The sequence below is a fragment of the Capra hircus genome, chromosome 3 (genome assembly GCF_001704415.2).
Source record: "Capra hircus breed San Clemente chromosome 3, ASM170441v1, whole genome shotgun sequence".
NCBI lineage: Eukaryota > Metazoa > Chordata > Mammalia > Artiodactyla > Bovidae > Capra > Capra hircus.
In genome coordinates this window covers 62,959,473-62,984,358 of record NC_030810.1, presented here as the reverse complement: position 1 = coordinate 62,984,358, position 24,886 = coordinate 62,959,473, and the positions used below count along the sequence as shown (strand labels likewise).

Here is a 24,886-nt window from a genome sequence, read left to right as displayed (position 1 = left end):
TGAGAGACTGTGTTGGACATGTTTTATTCTGTTTTTGGTTTGGTTTTTTGGCTACTCGGTGTCTCAATCCCATTTTTATGTTCAGAAATTTTTGTGTTTTCTCTCTTTTTGAGTCTTAATGGGAAGCCACCTTTTACTACAGAAGTCAAAATTTCAGGCCTTCACCTTGCAGTCCCTCTTTGAAACAGGGATGCTGGCCCATGACCCAGGCCTAAGCAATCAAGTATATTCACCTACACTTTGAATTGAGAAGTTAATAATACACAGAACCGGGGATAATGAGACTCTTTTCTGGTGGCAGTAGCAATAACTTTCAATGGCACTCAGTCTCCAGGGATGACTGGCGTCAACATTCAAGAGCTAGGGTGGTGCTGACTATAGTGTCCAAATTCTGGCTGCCTACTCTTTTAATTTTATCCACTTTCCAAACCTGGTTTTCTAGATTTTTCTGTGATTATATGAGCTACTCCACGTCTTTACAGTAAACTTTTTGCTTACTTGTTTTCTGATGTTTGCAAATAAGGACCCCCCCCCCGACTAATACAGAAATCTAATAAGATATCATTATAATTGTTGCATATTAGTATATGGAAATCATTGGTAACTTGAGCAAGTAAATCGTTATTTGATTAGTAGAGGCAGAAACAGGACTTAGTGCTTGAGAGTGACAGTAGTGAGGAAATCAAAATATACAGACAGTTAAATGAAGAAATTCAGCTCTAAAGGAGAAGGTAGGAAAATAACTAGAGAAGAAACTGAGTCTAAGGTCAAAAGTTATTCTTAAATTAGAGAACCTTAACCATATTTAAATGCTAGAAGAACTTAGAATAGATGGAGATGCTGAATACTTGAAATCAAGGGATTAGTCAGACAACAAAACGTGCGTATCCTAGCTCCACTTAGAAAGTTATCCTACTTCTAATTGAGGGTCATTTAAAAAATCGATTCTGAGCCACATATCCCTTTATATTTGAATAAAAAACTCATTGAATTTTGCGATGAAAAGATGAAATGAATTACAATAATATTGAATACTGTACAATATACCTCCCAGAGCCATAAAATTGAGCGGCATCTGGTATTTCTATTAGTAAGCAATTAGGTATCAGATCATAACTCATTGTCTCCTACTTTTTAGTGTTTTCAAAAAATGTTAGGAAAAAAATTACATGCATACTTAGAATATCAGGAGGTTAAAAGTACTGAAGTATTTTGTAACCTTTGAAATAAAAGCAAAATAATTTTCCCTTAAGGAGTCCCCTTTTAACCCCAAGATTTACACATGCTATTGGTATTTATGGATATAGAAGCATTTTTTACAAATGTCTCTGCTCCCTGTAGAATATTTGTTATGAAACTAGAATTATAATGCTTAATAAGGGACTAGTCTGTTCTGTGAAACTAGGTACAGTGGCTAAACTAGTCATTAGGAAATGTGATTTCTAAGGGAATTATTTCTAAAAGCTACTATGGTGACAGAAAAACTATTTAAGAGAAAGCAGTATAATTTCTAAATATTAGCAAGTTACCTGGAATATTTTCAACAAAGGATAAGGACATCATTCTATTGGTCTTTTGTGTGTGTGTGTGTGTTTTTCCTTTTTTTATTTTCTTCTTTTCAAATCATGGCACCATGGTGTTTTTTGGCTTGCCGTTAAAGACTGCTGGATTTTTCCACTGAGAAAAATATTTATTCTGGGATTTCTAGGATTATGCAAGTGGCTGATTTTCCTAAACAATGTTCTTTCTCTTTTTGATGTGGCCAAAAGAGTTAAAGAATTTTTGGCATACTCACACTGCAGTTTCAGTGTTTCTTCAAGGTCATGTGACTACAACTGAAGGATGGTATTGGGGAAGCTCACAGTTGACTGTGTGAATTTTCTTCTGTATAAATGAGTGGTTTGAGACTAGTCAGCTTAGCACATCTGCAGTAAATGAGTCTACCATGCTGTTTTCATTGAGCTGGACTTCTGTATTAGCATAATACCTGAGTCATTTATGAAAAAGGAAAACAACTTTTTCCCTGAAAAGACCGTAAATCTATTTGTCATCAAAATGAAGGCTTACCCGTCTTTATTTTTCATTGCTGCAGCTAATAACATTGGTTATTGGAAAAGAGGGAAAGACAAACTAACGACTTGGGACCAATCCAAGTGTTTCAATCTTGACTTTGAACTTCATCAGATAAACACAGGCTTAAGTGTTGTCAAAAATGAGATGCTTGTCTTTGAAGAAAGTTGAAAGTCTTGCATTTTTCCACCTGTGGATTGTGTCCACGTAGTCTAAGTCTAAGAAGGAAAAACACACTTCATCAGCCACTCATAATCCAAGCATAGAGTAGCAGGACCACCATGGAAGCCTCTGTTAGGAACACCAGCAGTCCCAGCACCCCTCTGGGTGGTGTATTCCCTAGTTTATGAGCTGGTCACCCCAAAGAAACTTGTTTCTAACAAGATATATTTCTTTTTTCTTAGTATTTTGGAGGAAGAAGCATACCAGCATGGGCCAGATCTGCATTCATCAAATCCTGTCACCTCTTGATTATGAAGGGGTTGACTATCCAGTTAGGCTTTATCCTGATTGCTCCTTTCTCCCTCTTCTCCACCCTTCTGCTTGTTTTGGCCCATTTACTGCTCATTAGGAACTCTTCCAAAACAGACAGAACTCAGACTATTGGGCTGCTTATTAGCAACAAAATGAAAGATTTGCTAGAGGATGCAAATTTCCTAGCTGACTCTTCAGTGACTCCAAATCCAGTAAAGTCTGTACTCTTTGTGGAATATTGTTTCCTTATGATCTGGCCTCAGTCTTATATCCTACCTTTCTTTTTTAGTCTAACAATTATTAAATGCTATGTGCAAGGTGCTGAGTATATATGAAGTTTATTCTCACCAAAACTCCATGAAGTAAGTATAGCTATTATCTTCAGTTTACAGAAAAGGAAGCTGAGACTCAGACTAAGTAAATTGCTCAAGATCACACACACAATAAATAATAGAGCCAGGATTCAAAATCACACAGTCTAGATTCAGAGCCTGTATTCTTAACCATTGTGCTATGCTTTTTCAATTGTGCTTAATTTATTAGACATTCCTCCAAATTCTGTATATTTCCCCCACTTTCATGCCTTTGTACATGTAATATATTCCCTCTGCTTTGAAGACTCTTCCATCTTTAACCTTAGGAAGAAAAACTTCTTAATATTTCAGGATTGAACTTAATTGAACAGTTATTTCTTTCAGGCACCCTTCCTTGGACTAGTCAAAGCTAAGCATGCCTGCTCTGAACTTCTGTACACTCTGTACACTGATTCCATCAGAGCATGGATCATTTGGGCACTAATTAATGATCTTAATGTCTTTCTCCCTCAGGCATTTGTAAACTGCTATAGTACTGGTGTTCTGTTTTGTTTTTGTATCTCTAGTACTTAGCATAGTGTCAGGTCCATTTAGAAGAAACTCAATAAATATTTGAAGAAAAAATGTTCTTTGCATAATAATTATGACTTGAGACGGAGTTTAAAATTAAGATGTGCTTGCTACTTAAGAATCATCTATAAAATGGATACAGTAATATCTAATTCATATGGTTTTTATGAGGATCAAATGAGATGTTGTATGTAAGGTGCTTACTAGGCTGCATGCACTTATTGAGTTATTGTTTTTTCATAATAATTTTCATGGCTAGGCTAACATTCAGTAACCAAATATTTGTTTAGTACTTAACAGTGTTATTGAACCAAACTTGGGTCCACTCGCCTACACAGTAAAGCCAATTCACTGACACCAAGCTGTGGTGAAGGAAAGTGCAGTGTTTATTGTAAGTCACGATATAAGGAGTCCTAGACAGCTAGTGCTCAAAATGCCCCAAACTCTCCGATGAGTTTCAGCAAAGCATTTTGACAGGCACAGTTAAGGAGGGCTATCACAGGATATGTGTTTGGCTCATAAACAATTCTCTGGTTCATTGTGAGGTTACAGGATGGTCAGAAGGGTTGACATTGTCAATCCTTAGCTGTCAGGGGGACTGGGGGCCACATACCCCTAGCTATCAGCTAGTTAATTTCTTCCATTTGGTAAGGGTTTTAGTGGCTCAGACAGTAAAAAATCCACCTGCAATTTGGGAGACCTGGGTTCAATCCATGGGTCAAGAAGATCCTCTGAAGAATGGAATGGCAACCCACTCCAGTATTCTTGCCTGGAGAATTCCGTGGACAGAAGAGCCTGGTAGGATACAGACCTTGGGATTGCAAAGAGTCAGACATGACTGAGTGACTTTCACTTCTCGAATGTGTGTGAAACAACTCAAGAAATGTTCATCAGATATTATAGTGTAGATACTTCAGAGGGGAGCTAAAGCAGAGGATATGGGGGGATGGGCCCATCCTAGGGAAGACCCCATAGGGTCCTGCTCAGTTGCAGTATGAGCCTGGAGTTAGGAAAGATCACAGTGAACAAGATGGGCAAAGAACTGCCCTCCTGGAACATACATGGAACAGCAAGAAATTGCTGACATTTAACCATTTTTTACCTTAAAAATAAAATCACAATTTAATATGAAACAACTTAATGATTGAGTAGTAGTCTATAAACAAATCAAGTAATTCTAAATGGTTGGAAGAGCTATGCAAGAAAGAAAGCATAATGGTAAATAGATTTTAAGATAGATTGTAGACTGTAGAGGACTCACTGAGAAGGCTTACACTTGAGCTAAGGGCTGAAGGTAAGAGTAAACCAAATATTTAAAGAATGAGGGAAGAACTTGCCATATGAAAGACCCAAATGAAAAGACCTGCAGTCAGGATAAAGTTTGGCATGTTAACAGGATTACCTGAGGATCAAGTAAGGTAGTATGGATATAGACATATTATATTTTAAATAAATGATAGATTTTCATTTCTTCATAGTGGTATGACTGCCTAGTCATGCTAAAAGTGAAAGACATAGGTGAAATATCCTCCTTCATTCCTCCCCCCCATTAGTCTCATGATTATAGGCTGAGGCCTGGGTAAAGGAGATTTCATAGCATACAGTAATGTTGTCCAATATTATAGTGGCATTTGAAACACTGTTTTGCAAGAACGATAAACCATCAATTGTTCTATGAATGAGTAATTCATTTCTGTGAGGTAATACAATGTTGAAATGCCTGTATCTATTAAAACTGAACAAGAGTCAGTTGTGTATGCTCTTGAGAACAGACCTAGTCAGGCAGACTTGTCTCCACTACCTTAAGACATGCCTCAGTTCAGTCCCACTCTGAGTTCCATAGGCTTTAACAGGTTTAGCAATTCAAAACTAAAGTTACCTCCTAATTTTAGTATATAGCTCATTCATAAATCTTATTTCTAACATTTGGCCACATTATTTATGATTGCCCCTGCAAGAAAATGTTATAAATACTACCATATTTATGCGTAATATAGCCCTGCACATAATCACCTAATAATTGCTACCCCACATATTTTTTAACAGCCAGTTTTTTCCGAAGAGGGATATATTTAGTAAGCCAAATAGAATGAGAAATTCCTACTTAAACAGAAGTGATTTCAGTTGCTTGGAGTAAAGGAAACAAAGTATTATTTTGTAACCCATTGGTTTGCTGGCTTTAAAAATATGGTGCTTTTATGTTGTATGTGTGTGTGTGTATGTGTGTGTATATATATATACACATATATATATGTATATACTATTGTGTTCAGTCACTCAGTTGTGTCCAACTTTGCAGCCCCATGGACTGTAGCCTGCCAGGCTCCTCTCGGTCCATAGGATTCTTCAGGCAAGAATACTGGAGTGGGTTGCCATGCCCTCCTCCAGGGGATCTTCCTAACCCAGGGATTGAATCAGCATTTCCTGTGGCTCCTGCATTACAAGTGGATTCTTTACCACTGAGCCACTGGGGAAAACCCACTTATGTTGCCTAATATTATGCCAAAAAAAAAAAATTATTAGGTCATCATATTTATTTTTTTGTACTATAGAAATTACATTAGTTTTAATTACTATTTTCTCATACAGCAAGTAACTATATAAACATATGATTGAGCACAAAGGAGTGTTCTTGGCAGCAGCGAAAAGATAAAACTCTTTTCCTAGTAATTTTACTTTAGATAAAAACATCATAACCAATTTGAAGTTCTGTATAGTTTAAAATTTATCAATCTACTGTTGAAAAATCAATGAAATTAACATCAAAAATTTCTCATCTTACTCAAAACTTTAAAGATAGTATTCATTTGCTAATCCTCCTTAAAATGTGGGTTTTTATATGAAAGTCATTCAGTCGTGTCCAGCTCTTTGCAACCCCATGGACTATACAGTTCACGGAATTCTCTAGGCCAGAATGCTGGAGTGGGTAGTCTTTCCCTTCTCCAGGGCATCTTCCCCAACCCTAGGATCATACCCCCGTCTCCCACATTGCTGCAGCTCAGCCACAAGGGAAGCCCCAACCTTTATTTAACACATTCTTTTTCTTAATATGTTTGTTTCCATTCTAATAAGAATAAGACAGCTAAACCAAGGGGCATTCAAACAGCAGTGGTATATTTCACTATGTCATCATTGTTCTAAAATTTTTCTCTGTGCCTATCCTCTGATATGTACGGATAGCCCCATTTTCATTACCAGATCTTTACATTTAGTTTCAGGATGACTGCATATTTATACTTAAGTGACTCCTTCCTTTCCCTGCAGAGAAGTCAAAGTGAAAAGCAACTTCATTTTCTTTTCATAACTGACATCAGATTAGATAAAACAACACAACCATATTGCTATTACAGATACATAGACGACTGGCCACAGAAGTAACTCTTGTGGTGGTGGTTGATACTGCCATTATTGATCCAAGTACTTGCTTCCTTGGAGATGCAAGTCTTAAAGTGGCCATTGGCTTCAGTCCTGTCAAAACTGACACTTTCCTACAGAGTCAAAACCCTTCTCAGCAGGGAGGCTAGCTTCTATCTGAGGATAATGGAGGTTTCTGGCCATGAGACATCATGTCCTTTTACCATTTTATTAACATTTCTAAGACTTGGATAAAATGTTGATTGGTCTCAGCATCTCTGAACAAATTAATGGTAATATTGATTTTATTTGCTTTTTAAAATTTGTTCAGAGTGACTTATCCTTTGCTGATTGGTTTTAGACAAATCATTTAGAAGACACTGGAAAGAATTCCTAGGGATTAGCATCTGTTTCTCTTGAACACAGAATCACTCATCCATCTGTGTATTCATAATAAGAAATGTTTGTTCTCTACTTGTATGAAACATTGCTTGGAACTCTGTACAGAACACTCTGCTACTTTCCTCAGATTTTTCTCTAAGAAACCAATGTGAACAGTAAATGATTTGGAACACATTTTTTGTGCTGTGTGAAATATCTGATAGTACTGCAAGTAAAATTAAGTTCCTAGTGTACAGTTAACCCTGTGGACTAGGCATATGGCCTTTATTATTCTCACTAAAAATACTTACTGACTTCAGGAGTGTTTGGCAGTCTCTGACTGTCCATGGTTCATGTGTCATCCAAAAGATACATTTTTTTTTTCTGTTTGAGCATAAAGATTTTTTTTTTCAATACCGAAATTACAAATAAAGTGAGGTGAAGTGGTACTATTTTAGAATTGTAGGATGTTGTGGTGCCCTAAAATCATCTAGAGTGATCTTTCCCGTGTTATGTGTTCTCTCCATCTGGAATCCATTACTTCTTCAATACATCCAGACATCGGATACACACAGTCTTGAAAGACAACCCACTATTTAGAAAAAAAAAAAAATTATGCTGATCCATAGTTTACAACTTTTCAGCTAGTTTAATTCTGAAGCTGCTCTGGTGGTCCGCTGTAGCTGTTTTCTTCCTTCCTTTCATCTTTTGTTTATGACTTTGTAAAATCAGCTTTCTCTTCAGGCCATTGGTTTCTTCAGATTTTTAACCTCTTTTTATTGGGAGGAGCATTGTTCACCCAAACTTTGTTTTTGGAACTGGATTTTCCTGCAGTCATATTTGCATCAGAATCCTGGCCATTGATATAAGACTTAGGTCTTTCCTAAACATTTCTGAAATTCTGTATCCTAGAATTTCAAATGACTATGAATAGATTTGCTTTCTTTTGTAATGATGAGCTCTTAAATGGCATTATCTCCTGTCTCCACGGTTCTCATCATTCATATGGAATGTACACTACCAGATAATCTACCCCGAGGTATGGAACCAAAAGGCTCACAGACCAAATTAAATCAATGTAAAACACATTGTAAGAAGAAAAGGGAGGGATTTCCATGGAGGTACAGTGGTTAAGATTCTGTGCTTCCAGTTCTCAATGCAGGGGACATGGGTTAGATCCCTGATCCAGAACCAAGATTGCACATGCCTTGGAGAAGGAAATGGCAACCCGCTCCAATGTTCTCGCCTGGAGAATCCCAGGGAAGGGGGAGCCTGGTGGGCTGCCGTCTATGGGGTGGCACAGAGTCGGACACAACTGAAGCGACTTAGCAGCAGCAGCAGCAGCAGCCAAAAGGCAAAAAAAAAAAAAAAAAAAAAAAAATCAAAGGGAAAGAGCTAGCATTGACTAGCTTAGGATAAGGTGCAAGCAAACTTGAAGAACCACACCACGTGAATCCTAAATCCACAGTGTGACTCTCTCTCCCTCCCTACCTCCTGCCCTCATTCGCCTTCCCTCTATCAAGATTTTACCCTCATAAAGGTTCCTTACAAATATTGAGCCACCAATATAGATAAGTGGTGAGAGAGAAAATGGTTGATGTAGATTGGGGCAAAGAAAGATGTGAAGGTCAAGCTGAGGAATGAGAGTCTATATCCTTAAGCACCAAGTGTAGTACATGGCACCTAGTGATGTAATATACAATTTTATTCTTATTTTAGTGTTTTATGATCATGAGGAAAATCTACTTTGAAAACGTAATTTTTTAAGTATATTGAACTATTTTTTGCCATTAGTAAGAGGATAAAAAGATACAAGATGATTTGGAGATTTTCTTTTTTAAAGGAAAAATGCTTTAGCATTAAATTCAAAATTGACTTTACTTTTTAAATCCTATTCTGCCAGCCAGGCTCTCCACAGAAATGACTCTAGCCTATCTTGAGCCAGTCATTTCTCCTACCACTTTTATAACTTTTAGGGGAATATCTTTACCTTATATTCCAGTTAAGCCTACCTTCTCAGTAATTCCTTTTCTGATTAGTGCCAGAGGTAACTTCCCCTCTTCAGAACCTCTCTATTATTTACTTTAAATCTCTTTTCTCATGGTGTTTTTTTAATTTTGGCCTTTATTAGAACTATTTATATATTACAGTCTTTCTCACTTAATTTTAGGCTTCTTAAAAATTAAAACTATATCTTGTTTATGTTTTTCACAGGGCTTCCCATGGTACCTTTCTTATACATAGATGATATTCAGCAAATGTTGTTCAATGCATAGAATGACTATTGTGCAACCCAATTTAGTATCCCAGGAATCAACTCAGAAAATAACAATAATCTCCTAAAATAGGGGTCAGAAAAATTTTTCTGTAAATATTAATAACTGTTTTTGAGTTTGCAAGGCAAAAAGCAAAATCAGGAGTATTGCTTAAGAACTTATGTAACAAGAAAGAAAATAAATTTTTATGGATTTTAAATATTAGCATAATTTTTGTGATACAAGTCTACTAATGAGAAAAACGGAATTCTTTTGCATGGGAGATAACCTTTAGCTTATTACAATTTCTTGTCATTAATATTTCATTTGTTAATGCTGACATAATGATATTTGCATGTCTTACATATTTCATCTTTGAACATTCTTTTCACATAGACATGTACTGCCAAATATTGCAGTTCATGAGCATATGATTTTAATCTAGCGTATTCATTGCTTGGAAAGAATTTATAAAATTCTGCTAGGTTCTTTTTTTGATAGTTGCCTTTTAGGCATGTCATTATGTTGTACATTAGTTATTTCCAGTTGAAGTTTCGGTTGAAACTCCTCAGATAGTTAAATTCATTTTGAAATAAAGAACTTTCATGCATCTAGATCTGAAAAATACTACTGAAAGTGTTTGAGTTCAGAATATCTACCCACCAAAAATTTTTGTGGAAATGGAGATCTCACTTGTTTCAATTTTTCAGAGGAAGTGTATAAAGCTGTTTGAACTACTTGTGATTCAAATATTAGTTGTCATCAAAATGATTTTATCACACTATGTTTCACATGTAAGCATTGTTTTGCCTTGCAGTTTGGGGTTGAATTCACAGATAAACATTAAATAAATCTGCAGCAAAATTTAATTTCTAAAATCACATATCATTAGTAATAGAGGTTGAGGGCAGTTCTTATACAAAAAACCCTTGAGTCGTAACCTCAAAAAGCCCAGTAATGCTTCATTCCTGCAAAGCCATCAAACTGCTGCATGTCAGAGTCAGGAAATTCAGTTTCTATTTTGACAAAAAAATTCACAGAACCACTGAAAGTGGTTCAAGAGTCAATGGAGTTCACTCTTGATAGTACTGGCACAATAACATATTGTAGATTCAAGTATTTTCCTCAGAGTACCTGGTGAATAAAATACAGTGAATACAATGAATAATCATAGCTCTAAATATCTTAACTTTTTCACAAGTTTTTTTAATTTGTCTAGTTCATCTTTTTCTGATCTGTTTCTATCAATCTTATCACATTTTAGCAGATTCCACATCAGTCTGTACTGATTTAGTTTTGTAACTTACTTGAAGTTACTCTTACCTATAATTACTCCAGCAACTATTCATAGAGGTTAACTTTGCAGGCACTTCAAACTCAGCATTGATTCCTCAAACAAATAGTAGTATTACTAACATCTATCGATTGACCAAGAGGCAAGTAAAACCACTTGGAAATATTTGCCTTGATTTTTAATTGACTATTGATAGTACTCCAATGTCCTTGACATTTCAAGCAACTGTTCTTGCCAAAAGGCTAACAAACAAGTTTATTTTTGCTGCATGATTTAATTGTCTATCAATAAGTGACTTTCATTGTTGGACTAACAAATGAACCACTTATAAACTTCACTTTAGTTGCAACTCCATTTCAAATTTTTGTGAAGAAGTTTTTATTGTGATGAGATACTCCATTTTAGTTTTCCTGATTTTTCTGTTACATTTCTGTGAAGTGGGAATATTGTGTCAAGTGCTTGGTATAATAGTGTTAATGTATATAGTATTTTTTTAAGCACAGCTGTAGTGTCATCACATAATAAACACAAAACTTTGACATCTAGCTTGATCACAAAATAATCCACATTCCACTGTACCTTAAAAATACAACATTCAAAGTTGACTTTTTTCTTTTTTTGTTTTGATACAATGGATATGCAGTGATAATAAAATCTCACAACAAGTCAATATATGTCCTGCTCGAAGCACTTGTCAATTTATAATCGCATCACAGGAATTTTCAGTGCAACAGTCAGAGGTGGGAAGCAATACGTGCCTTTGAGCCTCTGCTACAACTACTGAACTCTACCATTTTAGCACAAAACAGTCACAGACAATATACAAATGAATGAGCTTTGTTTATAAGTATGGAAACTATAATTTCATATAATTTCTGTCTTGAAATATTATTTTTCTTTTAATTTTTTAAACATATGAAAATGTAATAACTATCCTTCACTTACAAGCTCTACAAAAATCCTTGTTTTAGGATTTGGCTTTGAGGAAATATTGTTTACTTACCTAACTTTATTTCTAATTAAGCTATTTGAAGCAAATTTTCTGGAATCATGTGATTGAAAAAGAATATTATTTTTTAATGAAATGTTAATATAATGTTATATAAGTTTCAAGTGTACAATATAGTGATTTGGTATTTGTATATATTGAGAAATAATGACCACAATAAGAAGAAAATCCTTCTTAAGGATACATTAATCAGTTATTAGATTTGTCATGCACACCAGAGTATAATGCAAAAAGTTAGAATACAACAAACATGCTTCATATCTCAGCTCTTTAGTCAGGAGATACTGGTGGACTTTGTACTGCCTAGGTATTTTTATTTTAAAAACCCAAGACCATTACATTAACTATAATTAGAGATTTCAGATAAGCCAAAACATCATTTAAGCATTTTGTTTATTTGTGAAAGAAGCCCAGGGTAACTCCCAAACCTGGGCAGTGTATCAATAGCAGCCTTTCAGCACAGCAACCCTTCCCTTACTTATTGAGTCTCTGGATGGATATCCTAAGAACTACCCCAGTCCTCATTTCTTATCTGTTTTTTAGGGCATCAGAGGCAGCCCAGGAAGAACAGGACTGACTGGATCTCTAGGTCCTCAAGGAGCAAAGGGTTCGTCAGGCCCACCAGGAAGCCCAGGAGTTCAAGGCCCAAAGGTACTTGCATGTTTGTTCAGATGGATGACCAGCATCTTTCCTGGCCCTGAGTTATTGACTAGATCACAGGATGGTAAGACTGACAGCTTGTAATTAAATTTGGCCAATAATTAAAAACACATGAGGAAAAAAGAAGAGTGCATAACCTTGACATAGCCATCTCCCATGATAGCCACAGTGCATGTAATTTGCTGAAACAACTTATTAACCCAGGATTAGTGATACACTATAAAAATGCTATTTTACTCATTTTCTCTCTCCTTCCTTTTCTGTCATCTATCTTCTCCTCCAAAACAGAAAAATCGTATTTACTTCCAGTTACATACTTTCTCAGGTATACTTCCTGTACCACTAAGTCTGAACCTAACCAACTAATTAACAAATATGATAAGCACACAGATTATTTCTTGAAGTCAAAGTGGTAGTAACTGTCTTGCATTAATCTTCATTGCAAGGAGTGTTGTCACATGTTAATAGGCTTTCCCTACAAAACCTCTCTTAGAAATATCTCAATGTATTGTAGATTTGACCCAGACAACCAAGAGATTAGACCAATATCTAATGTAGTTTCATAAAAGACCAGGATTAAGACATTGGCACCCTCATCATTATTATCTCTTAATTTGATTTTCAAGACTTAACGTCTAAAGAATTTTGAGGTATTCTGAAAATGATGACTCAGCAACTTATTGTTTACAATTTGAGCCTGTTAATGTTTATACCATGAATATCCCTTTCCACTAAAAAAAGATAGCTGAGCAAATGCTAAAATTGAAAAAAGAAATAATATCCCTACCTCTTTTGTGTGAATCTGGGGAAAAAAAAGAAGGATCCAATTTGTCAAGTCCCAAAGCTATATCTTTATCTCAAGACAGTGAAGGATAATTTGCTAATCTGAAAGCTTTAGTCAGAGTTTACCAAGCATCATTTTTCATTACCTTATCTACAAACTGAACATGATTTCTAAGCTTATTTTTAGACATTATAAAAGCTATTGCAACTCATTTCAAAAACAAAATAAAAATATATTTAAAAATACTTGACTTTTAAAAACAAAATAACAATAATTATATCTTTAAAAGGAACTTTTATGAGATAAAGAGGCTTGGTATCAAAGGAATCTTGGGAAACAGATAATGGAAATTTCTTAATGATGGAATTGAAAAAAATAATCATGGCAAAAACCAGGGTTCACATTTCAAGAGATTCTGCTCTGTTTGTGGTATCAGCTGAATCATCTCTGTATGGTAAAGAAAACACAGCAAAATAATTTCCATTCAAATAAAACACAAACACCCCCACACATACCACACCCTCTCTGTAGCCCCACTATCCTCCTCCCACATTTGCAGGCCTCCCTCTCCCCTCCTTTTTCAATAGTCATGACCACAATCTCTGGAATTCTCTTTCCCTACTGCCGCATTTCTTGTTCATTGTAATCAAATATTATGTATGTGGAGAATATTGGTGGGGAGAATGATCATGCAGATTTTGACTTCCCCAGTGCTTTGTACTATGATTGAGGATGGGCCAGAATTTAGGTTTCATTTTAAAGTAATATGTTTAAAAGTTCTAAAGTCAAGATTACCTTTCTTTTTTTTTTTGTTTTTTGTCCATAGGGTGAACAAGGGCTACCTGGTCAACCCGGAATTCCAGGTAAAAGAGGTCACCAAGGAGCACAAGGTGATCAAGGACCATGTGGAGAGTCTGGCATGAAAGGGGAACCTGTAGGTGCCAACTCAGAAATTCACTGAGTACTTCTTATTCTACATACCAGGCCACCATCATACAATAATGATAATCATTTCTATTCACATTACAGGGAGAACATGGTATCCAAGGTTTGACGGGTTTCCAAGGATTCCCAGGTCCTAAAGTATGTTTACATATTTTCTACTGGTCTCTGAGAATCCCAGGCACGGGGGAGCCTGGTGGGCTGCCGTCTGTGGGGTCGCACAGAGTCGGACACGACTGAAGCGACTTAGCAGCAGCAGCAGCAGCGAGTTATCTAGAAAAAAGAAAAGGTGTTGAAATACCAATATTTAATCTCTGACTTGAGCTTCTGTTTTTTTTAATCGGCAAAATTTCAGTTGGTATAGAATTATATAATTGAGTTCTGAATGTTAATTTTTAAACTTATGTAACTATATATTTTCCTAGCAGTTTTATTGAATAATTTGCTTCTGCATCTTCTGATTCTGTTTTCCCAAACATTTTACTATGGATATTTTCAAACATACAAGTTAAGAGAATGAGTTAACATGCATATACCTATTACTTAGATTCTACAATAACATTTTACTCACTTTATTATGTAACCATCCAACCAACTATTCCTATCTCCCTCTATCTCAATCCAGTTTTGATGTATTTCAAAGTCAGTTGAAGACCTCAGGACAATTCCTCCAAAATACTTCAGCCTGTACATCATTAACTATCATGTTCCATTTTTTAAGGGCCAGTTCTTAATAGATTGGTACGAGGTTATTTCAAGTGTAAAATGTTCATATTTTGGCTTTTTTAAAAATCATGCTTCTAGGGTCCCGATGGAGATGCTGGCATTGTTGGAATATCAGGTCCTAAAGGCCCTGTTGGACAGAGGGTAAATATGAAGTCATTCTGCCTTCCCATATATTGTGTTTCTTTGCTCATTACAGGAATTAGGGTTACAAATTCTACAAATAATATACTTCAAATTAATAACTTAGTAAAATTACTTTAAAAATAGAAATTCCTTAGAGTACATGCAAAGAGGTTGTAACTAACACCCTCTGTTAGTTCATATATTAGTTTGAGTGAAAGACCCTGCAGACCACCCATGCTTCTTGGTTCTTACTTTAAAAAAAAAAAAAGGAATTAATATGACTACTGGATAATGTATTTATTAACTTACACCAGAAACAAAAACATAAAGTGATTTCATGTTATAAGCATTAATATGACCAGGAACTAGAGACCACCCTCATGTACCACCTGGAGGAGACTTGTCTGTGACCTGAATTCCTCAGACAACACTTTGAAGAATGGTTCCCAATTGCTCTGCTCAGGGGTGGGTATCCCTAGAGAGTGATGAGGAATTAATTAAAGAGTTGGAAAGATTAGGGCTCAGAAGAGCTCCAATTAGCTGTTTAGAGCCTGAAATTGTAAACTGTAAAGAACATAAATATTAATAGCATAGATAAGTCACCAGCAGTTATTGGTTATTGTTTTGTTTGCTTGCTTTCTTAGTTTTGTTTTTATTAACCACACTCTCCTAACTGATGAGATGATCTATAAAACTATAGAGAAAGAAAGGTGAAAAAAAAAATGAAGCATTGGTTTGAATGTAGTAGTAGCTCCTCTATGACTAATGCAGGGAGCTTCTTTACTGTCTGAGCCACCAGGGAAACCCCTCTATGACTAATAGCAGCTGCTACAGCAGGGGTAGGGAGAGTTGAGAAGAGGAAGGTGAGCAGTTCAGACATAGGAGGACTGAATCTTGAAGAACTTAACAACTGAAAAACACTGTCTTTTGCAAATATTAAATGAAAAGTCAACTTTAGAAACCCTACACCCCTTCCCTAACTGTTCCAATAAATTGTTTTCCATAATACAAAGAGCAGTGTTGTCATGGGAAATGTTTATTTACAGACCCCTCTCAACATTTCTCCAGGTGCAAATAAGTTCTCAGGTAATTAAATATTTTATTGATATTGTCAAAGAGAAGTTGGCTGCTTGCCTAGCCTCTGTCCTAAGCATTGTGTCTCTGTAAGCCAGGATCTAAGCCTATACTGCTTTGCAGCTCCAGAAATCTTATCAGCTCTAAAATAATAAAGTTTTGGTAACTAGCTCACAAGTAAATTATAATTGTAAATATTCCTTTATTAAGTCATTATAGAGACAAGTGAAAAGCCTTGCTAGATTAATATTTAGCAAAAAACTATTATGTACAAAATACTGATATTCAGTTTATGTCCTTATATCGTTTATTCCTTATAAAAATCCCATGAGAGAAGCTATTATCTCTACTTTTCTGATAAGGAAACTAAATCTCCACAAGGTAATTTGCTGAAAGCAATATATGGCTAGTATGTAAAGGAGTCATTATTTGAATCCACATCTGATTGACTGAATAATATGTTAGAGGTTGCTTGCTAGTTGCATGATTGGAAAGTAGAATGAATATTAAGTGACCTAGTGCCTAGTTCTTGCTCAATAACCAATATTTGGTGGTTAAATTAAGGTAGGAAATCTAGATTAATTCTTATCCATTTCAAAGTTATGTTTAGGTAGGTAATACCATGGCACCTCATCTTTTGAACACATTTAGATAAAAATAAGCAGTATTTTGCTCTTTGCTGTACTCTTTCTAGAGTTTATGTATACCTCTGAATTTTTAAAAAATAAATCATTGTTTCAGATAGATCATGGTCAAATTTATTCGATTAAGCTTTACTGACTTTTTTTTTTCAGTAATAAGCCAGTATCGAGGATATATTTGATTAGGTTAAGAAATCAAGCCTCTTGATTGTAAATCTTTGAGACTTGTGTACCATCTTATAAAATTATCACTTAAATGTGATAAATGTTTAAATGTGATGTGATTACATTTTAAATGTGATTTCATTACATTTACTTTTTAGAGTATTAGATAATTGCTCTCATTCTAAGCCAACATAATGTTAAAGTTTTTAATCAGTAGACTGCATAGCATTATAATTACCTCCATTGACAGTATTTTCTATACCTTGGCAGGAAAAAGAGATGGACAAAGAGAAAGCCTGTTAGATATTCACATTTATATATTCCAGGTCAAGTGGAGTTAGAAACACTGAAATTTGCAGCCAGTGGGAGTGGGAATAGGGGTTGAGGGAAAATAGCTAAAGTAAGTATTTTGTATTCATTAAGAAATGATAGGCTCCATCTTTGGGAGGAATTAACTAGACATACAGCTTATTCAAAGTTATCTTCATAATCCAGTAGCAGCTTACACTTTCAAACTTGTTTTTCACATTTAATTCTTACAATGGCCCTGTGAATTAGGCATTCTTATTTCTGACGAAGGAATCAGAAGTTTAATTGGGCATAAGGATGCCCTATGGTCCTTTCCCATAATTTCTGTCAATTCCACTCAAACAATTGCTCCTTCAACATCTGTAAATAAATTTATTTAAAATTATATACATGACCCTCTGTACTCTTTTTTTTTAAGTAATTGCATTTGTTATGCAATGACATACGTATAAAATGGCATCATTGAAACTATCACCAAATAAAAATTGTAATACTGATTTACCAGTTTGTTAGAAATTATAGGTTAATTCTCCTCATGGAAAATTATAATAATATACAGAATTTAATCAGATCAAAATTACTATGATTTCTGCTAACACCATAAGATTTTGTAATAAAAACTGGAATTATGTGGACATGAACAATTTTGCTATTGTGCAAGACATTTTCTAGAATTTTTCTGAAATACTGGCAATGAAACTGACTTGTTTTCTTTTCTTTTCTTTTCTTTTTTTTTTTTTTTATCTCAACAGGGAAACACTGGCCCCTTTGGCAGAGAAGGTATAATAGGTCCAACAGGTAGAACTGTAAGTTCGTTGCAATAAAGGTCTTTTTTTTTTTTCCCATTTTCTTTTTTTTTTCCCTTTAATTTAATCCTATTCTAGAGTAATCCACAAGGAATCACTCTGGGTTTTGAGAAGCAAGGGCAAAAATGTACATTTTCATCTAGAAAGTTCTTCCTGAGAATTTAGAGATCAAATGTAATGAAGACGATACATATAGTGAGGTAGGCACTTAAACTAATTGAGAAAGGAAAATAGAACTGGGTAGGGGAGGAGGGGTTGAGCATCATAATCAGGAAAGCAATAAAAAGAATTTATTTTCTGAAAGAGAGAGCATAAGAAAAGATAGACAGCCAAGATTTGAGTCTTTAAAAGTACTCACTCTTATAACAGAAAGAAATAGTTGGTGGAAATAACAGAAAACCCAGAAAAGCACAAGATTAAGGTCAGTTTCCAGAAAGGAGTGGCTTACAGTGATCTTTAAGAGGATAAATTGCTGTAGAAGATGGAGTATAGCTTGCACTGAGGAAGGAAGTAAATAAAAATATGTAATAATAGCTTTTCTCAAATTCTTAAGCAGAGTTTGGAGCATGTATGGTTATTTGCATTCAAGACAGGAGTAAACAGATGAAGTTTATGAAGTTTCACTTAGTTATTTAAGATGATACAGGCAGTGAATAGCATAGATAATATTTCCTACTTCAAGAGCAGTGCTCTTTCTGCTCCATTCAAGCAATGTCTGGAGAGGAAATTGAGACAGTTAATATATGCCATTGCCTTAGGGAATCTTGCTATGAAATAAAATAGGAAAATAAGACAGTGAATGGTGAGGTAGTCATGGGAGGGTTTTGCAGCACTAAATAGTGTAAATATACAAGAGGAAAATTGAGACTTGGAAAGGAAATATTCATTCTTTGCAAGGAATCAATATTTTGAAACATTTGAAAGTGTGGTATATAGAGAGACCAGAGTTTAAAAATATAAAACAGAATCCTTCAAATAGTGTCAGTATTCTTATTGATAAATTTAGAGAAGAATTCACCACCAAAGTTATTGGCTTTTTGAGTTTTAAAAAAATGAAATGTGTAACTCACTATTTCTCTAGATTTGCAGCATTTACCGCTCAGAGCTATACAGTCTAAGTGGGATGTTGTAAGTGGGAGAATTCTCATATTTCAGTGGGTGGTTCTTCTGCAAGCTAAGGAACACATACTGTTCTGATTATGGAATGATTGTTCTCTTCCATCAAAAATGTGAAGTATTAATTGGTCAAGGAAAATATGATAAAGAAGTGGCTCAATTAAAATATCTTACTGTGTTTTGTTTATAGATAGTTCTTAAAGGCCCTTACAATGTTCAGCATGCACATCAAATTTTTTCCATCTTCTATTTTTTCTATTCTCAGAAGAAACTTATAAGGAAAGCTCATTATGAAAGAATAAGCATTTGAGAATGGTCAAAACACACTGTGGAAAAAAATAGTGGTGGGGGATGGAACTTACTCTTCCAAATAAGAAAACATTATTTCAAAGTCTTTGTAAATGAAATTATGTGCTAGTATAAACAATAGATCATTGTAGCAGTTTAGAGCCCAGAATTAGATCTCAGACTACATGGGAATTTAATTATAAGGAAAATGATATATCAGTATGATTTGGGCTGCAAGTAATAGAAACCCTGAATCAAACCGCCTTTAACAATAAGGAAACTTATATCTTACTATGGGAATCTCAGAGTTAGGAAGGGCTTCAGATTTGGTGTATTTGGTGACTTAATCTTGTTATCCGAGACCATTTCCATATCTCTATTCTACCATCCTAAATGTTATCTTCATAATTAGGTTTAGGGCAAATGACTACAATATCTCAGTTATCACATCTAGATATAATCATCCAAAGTGAAAAAGTGACCTATATCCCTGTCTTGGGAAAAATAAAACTTTTCTAGAAGTCTCCCTTTTTTTTTTTTTCATGTCTTTTGATCAGCCACACACCCATTCCTACCCCAGTGATAGGCAAGGAGGACAAATTTCCTTTTAGTCTTACTACTGCTATAAGAAATTGGAACCCTATTTCACTCAATTTTTCAAAAATCTCTGATGAACTTTTTAAAAAAAGGAAAGAAAAGAAATAATTAAAAATCTTAGAAAAAGTAGGAAGCTAAAGTATAGCTTAAGGATGGAGGAGACCTTTATTTGTTGTTCAGTGACTAAGTTGTGTCCCACTCTTGTGACCCCATGAACTGAAGCACAACAGGCTTCCCTGTCCTTCACTATCCCCTGGAGTTTGCTCAAACTCATGTCCACCGAGTCAGTGATGCTATCTAACTTCTCAACCTCTGCCACTTCATCTGAAAACTATGAAAGAACAGAAAACATATTTGAATACTTCACATTTTTTAAATTTTGTGTGGGAAAAGATTCCATAAATAAAACTAATACAATTGGGAAAAAGTAATTGCAAAGCAAACAATGTATAATGGGTTAATATATAAGCTTTATAAATTGGTATAAAAAAGAAAACTTAGAGAAATGAACAAACCAAAAGGTCAGTAACTATCTAAAAAGGTACTCTCCAAACTTTTAGTCAGAGAAACATAAATTGAAGTAATAATGAGATATTGCATCTAACCTCTCAGAAAAGGCTGCAGGGAGAGTAGTATTTTTGTTAGAAATGTGAATTACAGCCTTTATGAAAAGATATTTGTTAAAATAAATGTACATATATGTGAAGACCAAGAAGTTCCCCTTTGAGGAATTTGTCCCATAGAGATAAAAGTACTCAATACACTAAGGAAATTTAACAAAGAGGTGTTTCCCGCCCCCCCCCAACACCATTTTTACTGGGGGGAAAAAAGTATGAAATAACATGAATGCTCATCTGTAGAAGAATGGTTGAGTAAACTGTGATCTAGCCACTTTGTGGAATATTATGAAACTATTAGAATTTATATCTAGTTTGGCTGACTGTTGTTTCATGATGTATTATTTAGCATGAAATGTATCATACATAAAAGAGTATATGATATCAGCATTATAAAATATGACCAATCACTCCATCCACATATAAACACATTTGTCAATATTTGATTAGAAAAAAATATAGATATATACCAAGTCAATACTGGATTAGAGGTGGGAGAGAGTGTAAAAAGAAGTTCTGTAAAGCTAGCTTAAAAATCAGCTTTTTAAAGTTGCTCTTGTTTAGTCACTAAGTCATGTCGAACTCTGCGACCCTATGAACTGTAGCCCACTAGACTCCTCTATCTATGGAATTCTTCAGGCAAGAATACTGGAGTGGTTTTGTTGCCATTTCCTTCTCCAGAGGATCTTCTTGACCCAAGGACTGAACCTGGTTCACCTGCTTGGCAAGCTGATTCTTTACCACTGAGCCACCAGAGAAGCCCCTTTTAAAATTTAATATCTAGTTTAAAATGAATTAAATACAAGATAGGAAACACAAAATAAGTAATATAAATTGTGATTAGATAATGATATGGTATTTTTAGCCTGAAGGATTAACAAATAGTAATAGTACGTTAGAGCATGTGTCAGGAAAAAAAAAAATACATACACTCCTGTATATTGCAAGTACGAACTTTCTGGAGGACAATTTTTATAAAAAAAAATTTTAAGAGTACCAGGATATTCATCACAGTGTTGTCTATCATGACAAAAATTAGAAAAATAAATATATAATAGGCAATTTATTTAAAATATTATTATATGGTTTTCAGTTCAGTTCAGTTCAGTTGCTCAGTCGTGTCCGACTCTTTGCGACCCCATGAATCGCAGCACGCCAGGCCTCCCTGTCCATCACCAACTCCTGGAGTTCACTCAAAGTCACGTCCATCAAGTCAGTGATGCCATCCAGCCATCTCATCCTCTGTCGTCCCCTTCTCCTCCTGCCCCCAATCCCTCCCAGCATCAGAGTCTTTTCCAATGAGTCAACTCTTCTCATGAGGTGGCCAAAGTACTACTGGTAAACATTATAGTTATGTGGGAATTGTGGGTTAATATAGAAAAGCATTAATATTTTGAGGGTGCATATTCATGTTACAGAAAAGATGAATAGTATTATTTCATTTTTTAATTAAAAAAATACATAACAATTTCCACAAAGATGAACATTAAAATAGTAACAGAAATAACAGTAGTTCCAGCAACAGCACTCATGTGAACATGGAACATTTACTGAAATAAACCATATTTTAGATCATAAAACAAACTTTATTACACTTAAAAGAATAGAAGCCATATAAGGTATGTTCTCTTGCCATAATGGAATTAAACTAAGAATTAGTAAACTAGAAAGATAATAGGAAAAGCGCCAACCACTTGAAAATTAAGCCTCACACTTATAAACAATTCATGGACTCGAGTGTCTCAAAGAAAGTTAGAAAATAGTTTGAACTGAATGAAAGTATATACAACATTTCAAAATCTGTAGGATGTAGCTCAGAAGGAGGATTTAAAAACAGAGGATAGAAGAGAAGGAGGAAACCACTCTGGAAGCAAGGTTTTAAAAGGCTGAGGGAAATAGATATTAGAAGAATTTAATTTGTTAATTTCCTTTTTAAATTATTTTGCATTTGATTATCAGATCAGCTGCTTTAACTTAATTGAATGAATAAGTAGCATAACATCTCACTTTAAGGTAAAACTAGGAATAGCAAAACAGATATGATTAATCAATACAGTGTATTTGTTTTTGTTTTGCTTCACTTAACATAAGAAAATAAAACTAGAATTTGTGTAAATTTAGCTAAACAAGTCTTGCTAGGTAGGGAAAAGAAAAAGCCCATTAATTATCATGTTCTGTATACAGCCTCAAGTACATTTGATAAAAAATAAACTAACATTTTCTTTTGTCTTTCAGGGACCCAGAGGTGAAAAAGGCTTTAGAGGCGAAACTGTAAGTTTATCCAAATATGTGGTTATAGTATCACTTTGTCACTAAGTTTTAAGCTCCATGAAAGCAAGGACTTCTTTTGACTTTTTCATTATTATCTCTCTGATACTTGTGGAGTGAAAATAAAATTATAATTTTCAGGAAGTAGAGCTAACCTGTATTGTGTATTGCAGTGAAACTTGGCAAGCCCTAATGTTTAAGAACCTGCCAGTCACATTCTTTCCAAATCACTGTGTGAAATGGAATATATGCCTTGTCACGCATCAGGAGAGGAGGTGTAAGCTTTCTACACTGGTGCCAGAACAGGAGGACTGTTGAGTCACTTTAGATATATGCCACTAGACCCAGCCAGAAACCTAGAGGGCTGCAAAGCAGAAGCAGCTCATTAGTTGTATTGTACTGGAATTCCATAACTGTCTGACAGGAAAACCCAAACAGACTTTTTGTTCAACCCAATATATTTCAGCCACCTGGAAACAATGATGAGAGCAAAAGGTACACAGCATTTTCACACTAGGTGACTTACACTGGCACTGTTGCCTACTTTTCTAGGATGTCAGTTCTTCCAAGCTAAAGACGATACTTTGCAAAGGGGCCACTTTTACAGCAGAACTTATTAAAGCAGCAGCATAAACAGAGGACAGGCATGGAGTGAGGTAAGGGCTATTGAAACCAAGTACAGAAGGCACATAGGAATAAACTGGAAGAGAGCAGTAAAGCCTTGCTTATAAGGTAATGAGATTATATAGTGACAGCTGAGATTTTTTGCTTTTCGCCATAGGGGTATGCTTGGGGCTCAGACTAAGCAAACTGTAGTTATATTAGTTTGCTGGAAAATGGAATTTATGTGATCTTTAGATAGCTGAAGAATTCTCAAAGGGCATTAAAATAGATGTATTTAATTTGTCCCTTCTATTTTCTCAGCAGACTTACTGTAGCAGGAAGCAAGGGTGTTCATACACAGTGAAGCTATATACGCCAGGAGCAGTGGAAAGGAGAAAGAAAAAGCAAGGAGGCTTGACAGAGACAGGCCATTTTCCATACCTGTCTCCAACCACCTCCTATTACTGTGGTTACAGCATAAGCTCTCTCAAGAGTAGGACTCCTCAAGTACCTATGACAGTGATTGTCATTGGCATTTCATGTGCAAAAAAATTCAGTGGCTCTGACGGATCACCATATATATATAGTCCAAATTCAATGGACTATGCCTGAAATTGCTGATTGCACTAATAGAAATATGGCATCTAGAATAAAGCAGATAATGATACCAGTCATTCCCAAAGAGGAACATGGACAAAATTAAAGCACATTCAGAGAAGGATTTTCTCAGATCAGTGATATAACTAGGAGCCCAGTCATTCCCTGTCCTTGTTCTTTTTGCTCTCTCTTCACTTCCTAAGTTTTGTACCTGCTTTGTCTTGCCCAATTCTTTACCCCTGTAGTTCCTAGTCATCTTTAGGTTGCAGTTTAATTTGCTGAAGATAGATTTGCTGATTTTAGCCTCACCCAGTTGCCACCCATGGACATAAAGCTAATCCCCAGGACCTAGTGCAGTGCCTGGCAACTGTTCCTTACTTAAATGTTCTCTTATCAAAGAGGCTCTTCCAGACCAACCCTATGTAAAACAGCAATGCCTCTACCTGCCTGAGATTCCTTATCTTTCCTTAACCTGTTGCCCTAAAACCTGACATACTGCATATCTATTTCATTTTCTGCTTATTGCATTTCCACTCCCTAGAATACAGATGAGGGGAGATACAATATTTGAATTTTAAATATTTGAAAGGAAGAAAGAATATGTATAATGAGTAACTCTAGAGGATAAAATTTAAATGATTTATTCATTGAATTTTCAATGTCTGTGTTTAGCTCTCTGAGAGACAGTGAGATCCCTGAGAGCACGAAATGTATTTGATACCATCTAATTCCCAATGTGTCATAATACCCAGCACATAATTATCACAAGACAGATATAAATTGACTGAATGAATGGAATGCTGGAGTGAATTTCAGCTCAGTATAATATTGAGCTGCTTTAAGACAAGA

General features: G+C 35.2%; 1 protein-coding gene across 1 annotated transcript in view; it reads left to right on the top strand.

Moving 5' to 3' along the window:
• Positions 1 to 24,886, top strand: part of COL24A1 (collagen type XXIV alpha 1 chain) — a 396,719-nt gene that overhangs the window by 340,035 nt on the left and 31,798 nt on the right. The window contains exons 49-54 of the mRNA XM_018045691.1: positions 12,265 to 12,372; positions 13,992 to 14,099; positions 14,195 to 14,248; positions 14,912 to 14,974; positions 17,898 to 17,951; positions 22,805 to 22,840. Coding sequence (XP_017901180.1) covers positions 12,265 to 12,372; positions 13,992 to 14,099; positions 14,195 to 14,248; positions 14,912 to 14,974; positions 17,898 to 17,951; positions 22,805 to 22,840 — 423 coding nt within the window. The remainder of the gene's footprint in view (positions 1 to 12,264; positions 12,373 to 13,991; positions 14,100 to 14,194; positions 14,249 to 14,911; positions 14,975 to 17,897; positions 17,952 to 22,804; positions 22,841 to 24,886) is intronic.